The sequence below is a fragment of the Adiantum capillus-veneris genome, chromosome 22 (genome assembly GCF_014529385.1).
Source record: "Adiantum capillus-veneris isolate H3 chromosome 22, ASM1452938v2, whole genome shotgun sequence".
Classification (NCBI taxonomy): Eukaryota; Viridiplantae; Streptophyta; class Polypodiopsida; order Polypodiales; family Pteridaceae; genus Adiantum; species Adiantum capillus-veneris.
In genome coordinates, this window is record NC_140952.1 from 45,857,783 (window position 1) to 45,873,527 (window position 15,745).

Sequence of the window (15,745 nt, forward strand, 5' to 3'; positions counted from 1 at the left end):
ATGGGGACTTGGTCTCTTCAACAGAGTCTTCATCTGCATCTGATGATGATTTTTGAGGATGGGGCCATCACATGGATGATGGGCTAGCTTTGAGCTAGCTATTTAGCACTTTCTACTACTATATAGACAAACTTTTTGAGTAGGATGGTTTCATTTATGATGGATGATGAGCCTTTTGTTATGGCGTGGGCCTTGTAGGCTATCACCTATGGTACTTTGTCATTTGATGTTTTCACCATTGGTGTGTTCATTGTTATTTCAGAATTCATTTGACTCTTGAGCTTTGATGTTCTTGTTCAATTATCAATGTCATCTTAACTTTTAAGTCTCTTGCAGTAGTTACACGGTATGTGGTTGTCTTGTAAAACATGTCTTTGAATGTCTCTATAAGTTGTTGGCTTCTCTCTTGTTTAATTTTGAAAAAGTCCTAGAAAATTTAGTATTTTGAGGTTTTTTTACAAGAGTACGTATTTTTACGTACATAAAAAATTTTCATGTACGAAACAACGTACAGTACGTACATATACGCCACGTACAGTACGTTTGGTACCACGTTGGATGGGAGACAGTCGTGAAGAAAATTTGATGCCTGCAATGGCCACTTGGGATGAAGGTTCTCACCGGGGGAGTTGGTCCAAAGCGATGCCCATATGTAGAACGACTAGTGATATAAGACCTAGGGTAGCTAGACCTTGAGATCCTCCTCCCAACCTTCCATTATAAAGGCAGGCTCCTAGCCTCTTGCCATAGACGGATCCCCTGTCCACATTGCCTAGCCTGGCCGCCTCTGGCCGTAGTCCGTGACTCCTTCCCGGGGGATTCACCGTGGAAAATTTACTGCACCACGTAAGTTCAAGGGAGGGGGGTTTTTTGACAAGTTATATAAGCGTATAAGTTAGGGGAAGACCCCCAATAATTTATATCCCAACCTCAAAAATAAGGGAGGGGGCTATCATATTTATGGGGAAGGGGGAGGGGGGGTGGCGGGACTTGGGGGGGGGGGGGCGGGGGGGACCGCCCTGTGTTGATTACTTGTAACAATTGGTCACCGTGTGTACTAGAACTTGGATGAATTTTGGGGAAGGTACGTTGCTAGTCACTCTTTGATTAGCTTTACTCATTTAGATCATGTGAGACCTAAATTTTATATGTAAGATATATAGGGGTATGAGAGTTTTCTTCATTGATTGTCGTATAAGCATAGAAAGGGGGGTCATATTCCCTAATATGAGTCGTATATAGAGGTTTTATCAAAGTTGTCCGCTCGCAGGTGGCGTCCCGTTTTGCATATAGAGTGAATCCCCCGGGCTCCAAACTAGCAAAGAGCAAGAGGACTAGCCATATATGAAGCGGCAAACAAGCAAAAATGGCAAGTGTGCAAGTCATTTCTGAAGTCCATTTGTGTTTTTGAGAGGGAAAACTCAAACAATCTCAAGAAACGCCTTGCCCTTTTTGCTTGCCGCTTCACATATGGCTTGCCCAAACCATCAATAGGAAATTGGGCAAGTTGTACACAAAGTGAAAAACATAAATGATAAGAGGACAAGCTATTTCCAAAGTCTATTTGCATTTCCATGAAAAAAACACAATCTACCTTCAAAAACACCTTGCTTTTTAGCCGTTTGTTATTTTCTCTTTGCACATGTGTTGCCCAAATTATCAATAGGCACAAGGGCAAGCCGTGTGCAAAGCGGCAAGCACAAATGGCAAGTACGCAAACCGTTTGCGAAATGTGTTTGATTTTTTAAGAGAAAAAACGCAAACGGACTTTAGAAATGGCTTATGCACTTGCTGTTTATGATTGCCACTTTGCATTTGGCTTGCCCACTTGCCTATTGATGGTTTGGGCAAGCTGTTTGCATTCATGTTAGCCATTTTTGAAGCTCGTTTGTATTTTTTATAAGATTACATTTAACTTTAGCTTTGTGTACTATTTTTCAAGTCCATTATAGATTTGAAATTAACTTTATATTTACAGTTGTGTTCACGAGTATTATCTCTCGGCCAGGGTTTCATGCCCTTGTAGCCAATGCAAATGGAAGGTGCGTTGAACACGACGGTTGCACAACAACATGTTCGCGAATATGGCAAGTTCAATCCATCAATATGGATCAAATTATTGCCAATTGCAGCTCATTGGTAAGTGTGAATGAGAGTAATAAAATATGTCTTTCTCTCTTATTGGACTTACTTTGTACTGAAAATAATAAGTTCTCAATTCTTTAGGACTCAGACAATGGACATCATGCAAGAATCCTGCAACCTACAAGGCGTTTTCATATGCATTCCACTCTAGCAAAAAACACGGCTATGCCTAAAGTGTCATCAAGCTCAGAGGGTGACAACACAAAGCAACACACCGAACAAGAAAGTATGAGCCACAAATTGACAAAATTATTGAGACAATCATGAACTCAGAACAGCTTGTTTATGATCATATGAAACGTGAAGCTACTACAGCATTGTATGAAGGAGCTAGAGTTTCCAAATTGAAAACACTATTGGTTCTTCTCAACATGCAAGCAAATTTTGGATGGAGTGACACGATTGTTACAAAACTTTTTAGGTGGCTGTTCACGTTGTGTTTACTGTAATTATGTAATGTTTTCTTTTTTCTACAAGTTTGTTGATGCTTCTCTATATGTAGGCTACTTAAAGAACATATATTGCCAGCTGATAATGTGATGCTCTCGGGGGGTTCACCGTGGAAAATTTACCGCACCACGTAAGTGCAAGGGAGGGGGGTTTTTTTACAAGTTACATAAGCGTATAAGTTAGGGGAAAACCCCCAATAATTTATATCCCAAGCTCAAAAATAAGGGAGGGGGGTATCATATTTATGGGGAACGGGGAGGGGGGTGGCGGGAGTTGGGGGGGGGGGGGACTGCCTCGTGTTGATTACTTGTAACAATTGGTCACCGTTTGCACTAGAACTTGGATGAATGTTGGGGAAGGTACGTTGCTAGTCACTCTTTGATGAGCTTTATTCATTTAGATCATGTGAGACCTAAATTTTATATGTAAGATAGGAGTATGAGAGTTTTCTTCATTGATTGTCGTATAAGCATAGAAAGGGGGGTCATATTCCCTAATATATAGGGGTTTTATCAAAGTTGTCCGCCGGCAGGTGGTGTCCCGTTTTGCATATAGAGTGAATCCCTCGGGGACTCCTTGGCCTTGCCCTTGTCCTAACATTACTCCCCCCTTAAGGAAGAGTTTTAGTCCTTGAAAACAAAAGTGGGAAACTTCCTCTTAAGAGCACTAATGTTTTCCCAAGTGGCTCCTTCTTCAGTTCCATCTTTCCACTTGATTAAAGCTTGTCGACGTACATGATGATGTGTACGTAAATCATGATAGTCAAGAATTCGTTTAGGTTCATGCGGTGGGGTAGGACGTTCAATGAAATCGACTAGAATCTGTTGGTCAATGACATTGTCATCCCCATGTAATCGCTTACGTAAATGCCTTACATGAAACACCGGATGGACATGAGAGTGTGTGGGTAACGATAGTTTGTAGGCACAATCACCAACTCGCTTGAGGATTTTGAAAGGTCCACAATATCTTGGAGATAATTTAGGTGTTGGCCCAGTTTTCAGACTTTCCGAATGCTCTGGCAAACACAAAAATACCTTCTCCCCTTACTCAAAGGTAACTTGCCAACGTTTCTCATCAGCATACTTCTTATACCTATCCTATGCTTGTCGAACATTCTGACGAGTGAGTTTCAGCATATCCATATGGTCTTTGAGAAAACCCTTAACCTAGTGGAGTTTTTCAGTTGCCAACCCCACCGTAATGGGTGACCTAGGTTGAAAACAATACATGAGCATGAAAGGACTAAATCCAGTCGTGACATGCTTAGCACTACTGTACGAAAACTCAAAAAGATGTAGATATTCTTCCCAGTCTGTTTGTTTCTTGCTAACGTATGCGGGAGCGTATCCTCTAACACTTGGTTAACTTGTTCAGTCTGACCATATGTTTCTGGATGATCGGCTATACTGAGGTTGAGTTGTGTACCCAATTTTTTAAGCACATCCCTCCAAAAATGAATGTTAAACTTGGGATCATGATCACTCACAATGTTACTTGGCAAGCCATACAACCTGTACAGATTGTCCACAAATAACTTAGCTAATTCTGGAGTCTTAATCGTTGATTTGGTTGGAATAAACTTACATAGTTTAGTCAACCGGTCTATGACCACCCATACTGAGTCATGGCCTTGTACAGTGGTTGGTAAACCCACAATAAAATCCATAGAGATACTTTCCCATTTCCCATTGGGAATCTCCAAAGGATGTAAGAGTCCTCCTGCCTTCGGACTCTCTACTTTGACCACCCATACTGAGTCATGGCCTTGTACAGTGGTTGGTAAACCCACAATAAAATCCATAGAGATACTTTCCCATTTCCCATTGGGAATCTCCAAAGGATGTAAGAGTCCTCCTGCCTTCGGGCGCTCTACTTTGTTAACTTGACATTTTTGGCAATGCAAGACATAATCTTGAACAAAGCCATGTAGACCTGGCCAGTAAAACTGTCATCATACGAGAGCATAAGTCTTTTTAATACCCGGGTGCCCTGCACTTGGACTATCATGACATTCATAAAGAATTTGGCGTTGAATGTCTGTGTCCGTCGGTACACAAACACAAACTCTTCACTTGTGGAGTAGGTACCCATTGTCAATAGTAAAATTCTTCCATCATTGTAGTTCATCATTTGTGACAGAGGAGCACTGTGCATGGAGGTTAACGATACACTACCAACATTGGAGTGAGAAGGATCCCTCATTTGCACATGGCTCCACACTTTGGAATATGCATCATCATGCTCATATTTGCCCTTCAGAGAATCCAAAAATTCACTGCGAAGTTCCGTGAACAAAAGAGAATTGATCTCAGGCATATGACTAAGAGCATCAGCCACCACATTGTATCGTCCTTTAGGATACCGGAGCTTGGCGTCATATTCCTGAAAGATTTCAACCCACTTGGCTTTTCGACCCTTCAAATTGGTTTATTGTGTAAACCATTTAATGCTTTCATGGTCAAACACAATCTCAAATTGAGCTCCATACAAATAATGTCTCCATGTCTTCAAGGCAGACACTGTTGCATAGAGTTCACGTTCACAAGCAGAATAATTATGTTGTGCTGAATCAAGCTTCTTGCTTTCAAATGCAATTGGCCGGCCTTCTTGTAATAGGATTACTCCAATAGCACGGTCACTGGCATCCGTTTCCAAATTGAATGGTTTCAAAGGATCTACAATAGCTAGAATAGGAGTTGTAGCTAATGCATCCTTGAGTGTATCAAAACTAAGCTATTGAGTGGTCCCCCCACTAGAAGGTCTTGCCTTTGCCTTTCAATTGGTCCTTCATGGGAACAACAATATTAGCATAGTTTTTAACGAATCTGCGTAAAAACCTGCAAATCCCAAGAAAATTTGTAATTCTTCGCATTTTTAGGACAAGGCCACCGCCGAATGGTATCCACTTTGGATTGATCCATGTGTAGCCCAGTAGCTGAGATAACATACCCAAGATAGTGAATTTCCTCCTTCAAAAAATCACACTTAAATTCTTTGGCATATAATTAATTTTTCGCAACAATTCAAATACCTGCCTCAGATGTTGTAGATTTTCTTCCTCAAAAGCACTGTATACTAGAATGTCATCGAGAAAAACGATAACAAATTTGCCCAAGCACGGTTTCAAGACACTATCCATAAGTGTCATGAATGTTGCGGGCGCATTGGTTAACCCAAAAGACATAACCAAAAACTCGTAGTGTACAAACCTTGTTCGGAATGCAGTTTTGGGTATATCAGCAAGTCAAATACGTACTTGTTGGTAACTAGACCGCAAGTCTATTTTTGTAAAAATACGAGCATGAGTGAACTTGTCAAACAACTCATCCACGCATGGCAATGGGTACTTGTTCTTAACAGTAACCGCATTTAATCCACGGTAGTCTACGCACATGCGCATACTACCATCCTTTTTCTTCACTAATAGGATAGGAGAAGCCCATGGTGAAGGATTGGGTTGAATAAACTCTATGCTAAGATAGTCAGCAAGCTGACGTTCCACCTTAACACCTTCAGAATAACTCATTCTGTAGGGTGGTTTACTGATTGGTTTACTACCTGCAACCACGTGGATGCTATGTTGCACCGATCGTGTCGGCGGTAATCCTGATGGCAAATCATTAGGAAAAACATCGTGAAATTCCTTTAATAAATTTTTTAAGTCACTAGAAACCTTTGCTTGTTGAGAAATAGCCATTGGTGGAAGAGGTGAGAGAGAAGCATGCGACGTTGAGGAATTTTCAACAAATTCAATATTGGAAAGAAAGTGACGTAACACAAGAAAAATTTATCTATTTCATTATTGGAAACGAGCTGCATAAGCTCTATTGAGGAAGGCACATCCTTCTCTCCTAACAACAACACATGTGCGCCATGGGATTCAAACATCAAGTTGTTGTGCTCATAGCTACGCTTCAGTGATGGTCCTAGGCTATGCAACCATTCCCTACCAAGTACCACATCTGCCCTCTCCATATTCATAACCTGCAAATCCAAGGATGTGGAATAGCCTTGTATTTCCAACGGTACGGCTCTGACTTGAGTATCCCATATTTCGCCATCATAACCATTCATCATTGCTACCTTGTAGTGGTGGGAACTCGGAGTTTGGGGCAATTTTAGTTTTTTCACTAATGCATAGTTAATGAAAGTGTGAGTGGCACCGTCATCTACCAAAATGCGCACCTTGTGACCTTGAAGAGATCCGTGCATACGCACTAACTCATGTGGACCGTAGGTCTGTTGCCACATGGAAGCTGTGATACAGCATTCATGCACCACCTCGGTGTGTGTTAATTCCATCGTAGAGAATTGTGAGGAAGACTCAAGAGGTAGCAATTGCACCATGTGCACTTCTTTCTCCTTGCCGTGAGCAGCAGATTTCCCCTTGGGACAATCCTTTTTGCCATGGCCGCTTCCCAGGCATTGAAAGAATAACTTCTCTTTTTTAGCCTTGTCAAAGTCCTTAGGAGAGAGGGGACCACGGAACCCCTTGGATTCTATAGCTGCGTCAGAATTGGTTACTATAAATTTTCTTTTATTGTGCCCATACTACGTGCGTGTAAACCATGTGTATTAACGGGCATGTGATTATTATGTGATTTATTTTCATCTTGATCATCATGAATGTATGCTTTCACTATGGCCTCCTCAAGTGTTTTAGGGTCCTGAGTCTTGGCGTGCTTCCTAAGCTCGGGCGTCAGACCGCGGATAAACCCACGTACTTGCTAAAAGGTGTCTAGTCCTTCCAACTTGAGGATAACATCCCGGTAGTGAGAGATATGTTCAAGCAATGATGGGTGTTGGCGCATGGAACACGTGTCCCAAGCCGTCCAATTTCGATCTACCTCATTTGTAGGCAGAAATTCTTTTCAAAACATAGCCTCAAAGGCTGCCCTACTCTGATATGTAAAGTATGGAGCCTGATTTACCCCTTGTAATTTTTTGTGGTAAAAACGCACATTTGTAAGGCCTCCATTATGAGGAGAAGCCATCGTGTGTGAAGGAAAATCACTCGTCGGAAATAAAAATCACTCGCCGAAACCCAAAATTTTCACGGCCACTTTGCCGGAACATTCCTTTTCGCCGGAATAGTATGGCCGGATGGCGGCCAAAAAGTGGTCGGAAAACGACCGGCCGGTTGGCCGGTGGCCAGTAGTCAATGGCCGGTGGTGGCCGATGGTGGCCGGTGGTGGCCGGTGGCCAAATTCAAAAGCGGACTTGTCTTCTAAAGGGCGGGCACACATGGGCGGATTGGAGGGTCCGATTTGGACTTATCTACACAAGGGTGGCTACACATAGCTGCCCCTCATGAGAGAGGGTAGCCCTTTTGGCTTATAAAAGGAGGCCATTTCTACACACATTTCATTGTGTGAAGTTCATGCAACAAGGTGGGTGTGAGGTGGTGAGAGTGAAGCAAGGTGGGAGCTCTATTAAGGGTATACTCCCTTTGTAAACTACTTCTTGTTTTGAAGTACTAAAGCCATTGAGTGGCTACTTTCCCGTGGACGTAGCCCACATTGGGTGAACCATGTATATCACGTGTACTCTCTCTCTCTCTCTCTACTCTATAATCTCTTGTGTGTGAAATCTATCGCTCTCCATTAAGTAATCTACTCAAATATCTAATTAGCTACGTCATATTTCCTCACATGATATTCTTCTCCTTGAGAGGCATCCACCATTTGTAAGCCTTGCCTTCCAGAGTCAGACTTGTCGGCAGTGCTTTGACTTCATCCGGAGTACGCCGTAAGGCGTGAATTCCATCCCACTTGCTGAGAAAGATATTCACTGCATCCTTATTTGCAATCTCGGTACTCTCCCTTAAAAGTCAGTGGTTTGGTGTTTTTCAACAACTCATCCACCTCCTTTGCAGTGAGAGAGTGCAAAGAATCCGGAGATGGACCTTGTCTATGATCAAAAGGGCCTTGCCCCTGATTGGCAACATGCTCATGCATGTGTGTGTCAACAGGGCCCTTAGCCTGCTGCTACATAAAATGTATCACTAACGTGGATAATTTAGTGACACTTTCATTTAAAGATGCAAAATTTGTTTCCATTACTGAGATGCGTATTTGAAGTGCGCGAAATTCCTGAATATCGAGCAATTGATAAGCATCATCACCTCCCATAGCGTCGCGGGCACGAGTATCCAGCCACGAGCCATCATGGGAAGGATTAGGTGTATTATGCTTGAAATCAAATGTCATATTGATATCTGAATCCATGGCAACACCGTGCAATGTAAGAAGGAGAAAGAAGAATACCTTGATTCAAAAAACAATCCTGTAGCCATAGTATGCACCGCAAATGGTAATTAGCCATGCCAATTACACTGGTCATCAAAGCTTTAGTCAACCCGTAAGTCCACCCGTTCACTTACACCGCTTGAACGCGTCGCCGTTGATTCGAGTTTCCGAAGAAAACAAGTGATGTTGCATACTCGTTTGAAAACCTTAAAGCCGTCATAGATTAAGCTTGATGCACTGCTTCAATTTTTGCAATTTGAAGAATTTGCAAGAACTCGATGACCTGTCGAAGAAGTTCTTGGCCCTTGTTGGCGAGGTTATGTTGCCCTTGGCCGGGTACAAAATTGAGGTTCAAATCCGGAGGTATTACCGTACAGTAATTGCGTGCAAAATTTTGCAACATCAATTACTCATGGCTTGTTGAATGGTACACCGAGAATCGAAGCTTTCCCAACTGGGTATGCCGAGGCGTGTTTGGCTTGTATGGGGTGTATGCCGGGGTGGGTGTCATAATAATCAATATCTAATTCTCCTAAATGATTTTCTCATGTTAAACTGATCATTTAATATGGGGAAGTTCCAGGGGAGAAAAAGCTAGAATATTGGTTAAGCTAGCAGACTGGCCACAGTAGAGATCCAAAGGAGGGAAAATAGGGATCCAAAGGGGGGGCCATCTGCAAAAGAGCCATGTGCAACAATCGGCTAAAAAGACCCTAAGGTTCAGCCCATTAAGAATTCCAAAATGCTAAGGTTCCAAAATTCAAAGGTTGTGTCCAAAGGGTTAAAGCTTAGGATGAATTGGGTGGTTTGTGTGCTCTCCAAAGTCAACACACATCCCTACACATGAGGGGGCGAGCCCTAAAGGTAGGGGATGAGAGAGAAAGCCACACACACACACACAAACCCCTGGGTTACACAAAGGGAATGAAGGACACATGCCAGATGCCTAAGCTAGTTGCTCCCAAAATGTGCTCAATTCCTATTGGATGACCCTTGAAGTGGACCAATGAGAATCAGGCTAGAGTAAATTTAGCCTAATTAATTTTAAAACACTTAATAAAAAGAACCAATGAAAATTAAGTCTCCTAGATGATTATTGGACAGCCTGAGAAGGGGTCCAATAGGAATTGAGCAGCCCAATGGGCTACTTAATTCCTATTGGTCAGAATGGGGAAAGGTCCAATGGGGATTTAATTCACTTAAATCAATTAAGTTTAATTGATTAAGCTCTCACAAAAGGGAAAAGGGGGACACATGTTAGAAGGATATCACTTATGCTGCTTAATAGCCATTGGCTGAGTTTGGCATTGTCCAATAGGGAGCCTGCAAGAGCAAATAGCAAGGGGGCTCGCCCAAGAGAGAGAGGGGGCTGATTTTTTGCAAGGTATTATCACACACACACTCACAGAATCTCATGTGTGAAGAAAGAGAAGACTATCTCTTCCCAAGCTTTAATGGAGAGCTCATCACCTACTCCAAGCTTGTGAGATAGAAGCCTACATTGACATACTCCTGGCATATGGATGCAAATCCAACCAAGAGCCAAGCTTCAATGCATGCTCATCTCCTCTACCAAGCTAATTACTAAGCTAAGCTATGCTAATATGAGTGATTATGTGAGGAGATGTACATCTTTCTCGTAAGATACTCCTTCTTCCACTCAATCTACTCTCATACCCTGCTAGCTCTCACCATCTTCGAAGGTGTGTGAGGTCTTGGGTCTGAGAACGGGGATAATTAAAGTTGTGTTTGCTAAGTGTTTTGCTTAGTGCATGAAGCTTTCATATTCATTGCACTAGGTAGTCTTGAAGGAACACAAAGAATTGTATTGTACAATGTCTCTCTTGATGGGAGAAACCATAATACAAAGCCTTTTGGAGGGGGGACTGGCTCCATGCAAATCCCGTCCTCAACTGTTGTCAATAGCTTAATTTCTTTCCCTTTGAAAGTATTGTTGATGCTATCTAACTAGGTGTTATGCTTTTTGTTGCTCTCTCATTAGGAAAATTTTGAACTCATTTTTGGGCCTTTTAAGAGTGCCACATCATCAAAGTTGTACAAAAGAAAGCAACCCGGTAGACCCCTCTAAATATTGTTTAGAACCCCATGATATGACCTATCATTGGAAAGTTCTTGAAAAATGGATTCTAAAGAGCCAAGGTCCAAAAAGTTTGGATGACTTCTATGAAAGTTATGCCATTTTTTTTCAATCAGCCAGGTATTGTTACCGTTACGGTAATCTAAAATCACCTTTTTCTAGATCTACATGAAGGCAATGTCCGATACATGCATGCTATATATCAATAGATAGCATTTGAAGAGTAGATTCTAAATATCAACCCTCCGACAAGTTTGGATCTTATTTGCAAAAAATTTACCGATCCCCACTTTTTGAAAGCTATGCCACATCAACAATTCTTACAAGGCCCATTTTTGAGTCCAAACTTTTCCTAATGCCACCCAAGCACTCTTGTAATTCTCATTAGGAATCTATTCTAATGAAATGCCCACTATGTTCATGCTAATTTTCGCTACACATAAGTTTCTAGGCCATTAAATGTTACATTGGTATCAGAGCACAAGGTTTCTCTTTTTTTGCTCAAGAAGGGAGGTCCTCAAGCTAGCTATAAATGGTTGGTATTATTAATTGCCTGTGAGTAAGTAGAATAGGGATTTTTCAGCCTTGCAGTGCGTCTGCCTTTGTGCAGTTAACGGGGCATCACCGTCGAGAGCTATGGTCTTAATAGTGGAGTCCTACAGGGCTTGCCTACGGCTTTGCCTACGGCTTAACCACTATTGAGCTATTAGAAGCTTGACAGGAGCCGGTGTTGTTTTGCTGTTGAAAGACCCTCTCTTCTATTCCTTGCAATTAATGGTATTCAAGCCGCGGGTACAGTAGCTTGTGTGCTTGGCTGACAATAGTAAAGAGAGTGAAATTAATGTTGATAACTTTGATTTTTCTCATGAGCAAGCTACTAATGATGCTTCAATGCTTGTTAACTATCTTGTTTCTAGGCTTCAACAAGCCATGGGCAATCCATCTCTCCAAAGTGAAGTGCAAAGGCAGCTTCGTGCTCACGGGATTCTCCAAGCTCATCACCATGGCGAGAGAATACCTAGGAAGCCTCCTTGTGAGACTACCAAAAGAGGTCTCTCTCCGATTCAGGAAGAAGAAGAGAATCCATATGAAGGGCTCAAGAATTTACTTCTTGATGATGTATCTCCTTCCCAAAGGAGAACTCAAGAGCCTCCACCGAAGGAACGAGAAAGAAGTGAGTCTCCCGCAACCTCGGTGGAGATGGCTACACGAAGACGGCGGGCTAAACTCTCCCCATCACCACCAAAGCGGAGAAGACCATCACACTCTTCTCCACGCCATAATTCAAAGAGGGATGATAAAAAGCAAGAGAAGAAAAAGGCGAGAAAGAGGACACCCTCTTCTCCATCTTCTTCATCCTCTTCCTCTTATGAAAGCTATGGTGAAGACGACGAAGATCAAGACAAGAAAAAGGCGAGAAAGAGGTCACCCTCTTCTCCACCTTCTTCAAATTCTTCCCCTTCTGAAGAAAGTGATGGTGCAACCTTTGAACCATCAAAAAGAAGAGACCATAGGAAATCCTATGCCGCATGGAAGAGGTCGTCCAAGCTGAAGAAATTCAAAGAGGGAGGAAAGAGCATCTCTTTCCTTACCTATGATGGCACCTTTGGTGCTACGGACAAAGTCTTGCCCTTTATCCAGCAATTCGATGCGGCGTTTGGAGATGAGGGCTTCATGGAGTCCTCTAAGCTACGCCATGTAGCTATGCACTTTCAAAAGTCCGCCAGACAATGGTGGTCTAGCTTACGAGCCAACGGTGAAGCTCCATGAACATAGAAAGCTTTAAGATATTCCATTCTGAAGCAGTTTTTGGCCACCGATGCCAAAGACAAAGTACTCACCGAATGGCAAAGCTTAAAGCTCTCTCCCAATGAATCCATCCACAAATATGTAGAAAAGTTTTGGGACCTACAACTCAAAGCCACTATCTCCAAAAAGTTGGATTTTGGAGAGCAAAAGCAACAATTTTGTGCAAGCTTAACCGAAGAAATGGCGGAGTATGTCAACTCCCAAAGGCCACGTACCATATTGGCGGTAATACACCATACTATGGTGGCCTCTCGAATCAATTTCCAAACAGGGGCTAAAAGAAATAATAAGCCCCCGGAAAACAAGGGTTCCAATGAGCCTAAGGGGAAGGACAATGTCCAAAAGTCTCCTAAGGGCAACTCCAACAAAGCTAAAGAAAGGGAGTTTAAAAAGGTAAGAACAAACTCTCTCCTGAAGAGCTTGAGCGTTATCGCAAGGATAAACAGTGTTTCAAGTGTTGCGAACAAGGGCATGCGTACTGCGCTTGTCCCCAAAAGAACAACCGCCAAGATCCTCCTAGAGCTTCCTTGGTTGAAATCCAAGAGGAGGAGACTCACCAAACTCATCACAAAGGATCTCCTCTATGTCATGCTTGGGGAAAGGTAAGAGAACATGATGCTTTTATTCTCTTTGACCCTGGTTCTACTCACAATTTTATATCTATAGAGTTGGCCACCAAGCTAGGCATACAATCCTACGAGATGGGAAATGTCCTACCCGCAGACAGTGCCTTCAAGGGGCAAGAAGCTTGAGTCACTCCCTTAATTGGGAAATTGAGGCTTCATGTCCAAAGCTATGTGGACAAAGAGGACTTCTTTATCTCTCCTCTCAAGCATGAGGATGTAATCCTAGGGGCACCATGGTTTGATCGCCCGGCTACCGATGTTAAATTTCCTGAAAGAAGAATCTCCTTTAAGTTCAGGGAAAAAGACATGTATATAGATGCTAAGGAAATGGGTAACACTATCCCCATTGTACATACACCATCTTTCAACAAGTCAATAAAGAGCTCTATTTCCGTGTACATGATTTTTGTTACAAATTCTCAAAATGAACCTAATGCTTTAGCAAAAGAAAATAAAAGCAACCAAAAAGAATTAGAGTTATCCAATTTTCTCAAGGGGTTTCAAGATGTTTTTATTGACGACATCCCTTGTGAGCTACCTCCTAAACGAGGTAATGATGACCATGCAATTGAACTTCTTCCAGGAAGTTCACCGCCTAACAAACCTCCTTATAGAGTTTCTCAAGCTCAACAAGAGGAGATTATGCGGCAAGTGCATGAGTTAGTTGAGAATGGCATGGTTAGGCCTAGCTCATCTCCATTTTGCTCACCCGTGCTATTAGTGCAAAAGAAAGACGGCACATATCGTATGTGTGTCGACTATAGAGCACTAAATAGGATCACTATCAAAAAAAGGTTTCCCGTTCCACGGGTAGAAGACCTATTTGATAAGCTACAAGGATCGACCTACTTCAGTAGGATTGACCTAAAAAGTGGCTATCATCAAATAAGGATAGTTGATCAAGACATTGTAAAGACCGCATTTCGCACCACCTTTGGTCTTTATGAATACATTGTCATGCCTTTTGGCTTGACCAATGCACCAGCCACATTCAACCGCTTGATGGAGAAGCTGTTCAGGCCTCATCGAACCTTCATTGGAGTGTTCTTTGATGATATTATCATCTACTCTAATTCATTAGACGAACACAAGCAACACCTCCAGGTAATATTTCAAGTTTTGAGAGAGAATAAACTTTATGTTAATCGAAAGAAAAGTGAATTTTTCTTGCAAGAGATTCAGTATTTAGGTCACATTATCTCTCAAGATGGCATCCAAATGGATCCATCAAAGTTAGAGGTAATAAAAGGATGGCCTAAACCAAGGAATCTTCATGAACTAAGAAGCTTTATAGGTATGTGTGCATACTATAGACGCTTCATAGAAAAGTTCTCACAAATTGCGGGACCATTACATGACCTAACAAAGAAAAGCGTTAGGTATACATGGTCTGCTAAGGAGAACAATGCTTTCGAAAAGCTTAAAGAAAAGCTTATCTCTCAACCTGTGCTTACACTACCGGATCTCTCAAAATCATTTGAGGTCCAATGTGATGCTTGTGGTGATTGCCTTGGAGCTGTTTTGCTCCAAGAAGGGCATGCCATAGGCTATGAGAGTCGAAGGCTCGACCCTGTTGAGCAAGCTCTAGGCATATACGAAAAGGAACTCCTTGCAGTTCTACATGCCTTAGACTCATGGAAGCACTATTTATTGGGGACTCCTTTCATTCTGCGAACGGATCACCAAAGTCTTAAGTACTTCATGACGCAGACCAAGCTCTTCGACAAACAAATGAGGCGGGCAAATTTCCTTTTGCAATTTCATTTTCATATTGCTCACATTGCTGGCAAGCATAATCAAGTAGCTGATGCACTCTCAAGACGGCCGAGAGTGAATGCGGTTTCCATAGCAACTCACAATGATCTATCTTCAATGATAGATGAGTACGCTATTGATCCCGATTTTAGAGATGTGATTTCAGCCCTTGCATTAGGTAAGAAAGAAGAACCATTTACTTTACAAGATGGTTATCTTCTCTATGGCAATAGACTATGTGTTACTAACTCACTACGTCAGAAATTAATGTATGAATCTCATGCTCCACCTTATGCGGGGCATAGAGGGATTCAGTCTACCTTAAAAGGAATTGAAACATATTTCTTTTGGCCTACCATGAAAGTGAACATACAAGAGTATGTTTCCAAATGTGTGGTATGCCAAAAGACAAAATTTGATAGAGGGAAGCAACTTGGATTACTTCAACTCTTGCCAATCCCTAATTCACCATGGGAGAGCATATCCATGGATTTTATCTTTGGATTGCCTAAGTCTATCCATGGGAATACGGGAATATGGACGATAGTGGACAGGTTCAGTAAACAAGCTCATTTTATACCTGTCAAAAAGACTATCAAAGCCCATCAAAT

The 15,745-nt window shown here is 42.1% G+C and overlaps 1 protein-coding gene across 1 annotated transcript in view; it reads right to left on the minus strand.

Moving 5' to 3' along the window:
* Positions 1 to 265: 265 nt before the first annotated feature.
* LOC147429264 (uncharacterized) overlaps positions 266 to 15,745 on the minus strand; it is a 160,463-nt gene continuing 144,983 nt past the window's right edge. The window contains exons 3-4 of the mRNA XM_086495001.1: positions 6,682 to 7,149; positions 266 to 427 (exon numbers count right to left, since the gene is read on the minus strand). Of these exons, the coding sequence (XP_086351127.1) occupies positions 266 to 427; positions 6,682 to 7,149 (630 nt within the window). The remainder of the gene's footprint in view (positions 428 to 6,681; positions 7,150 to 15,745) is intronic.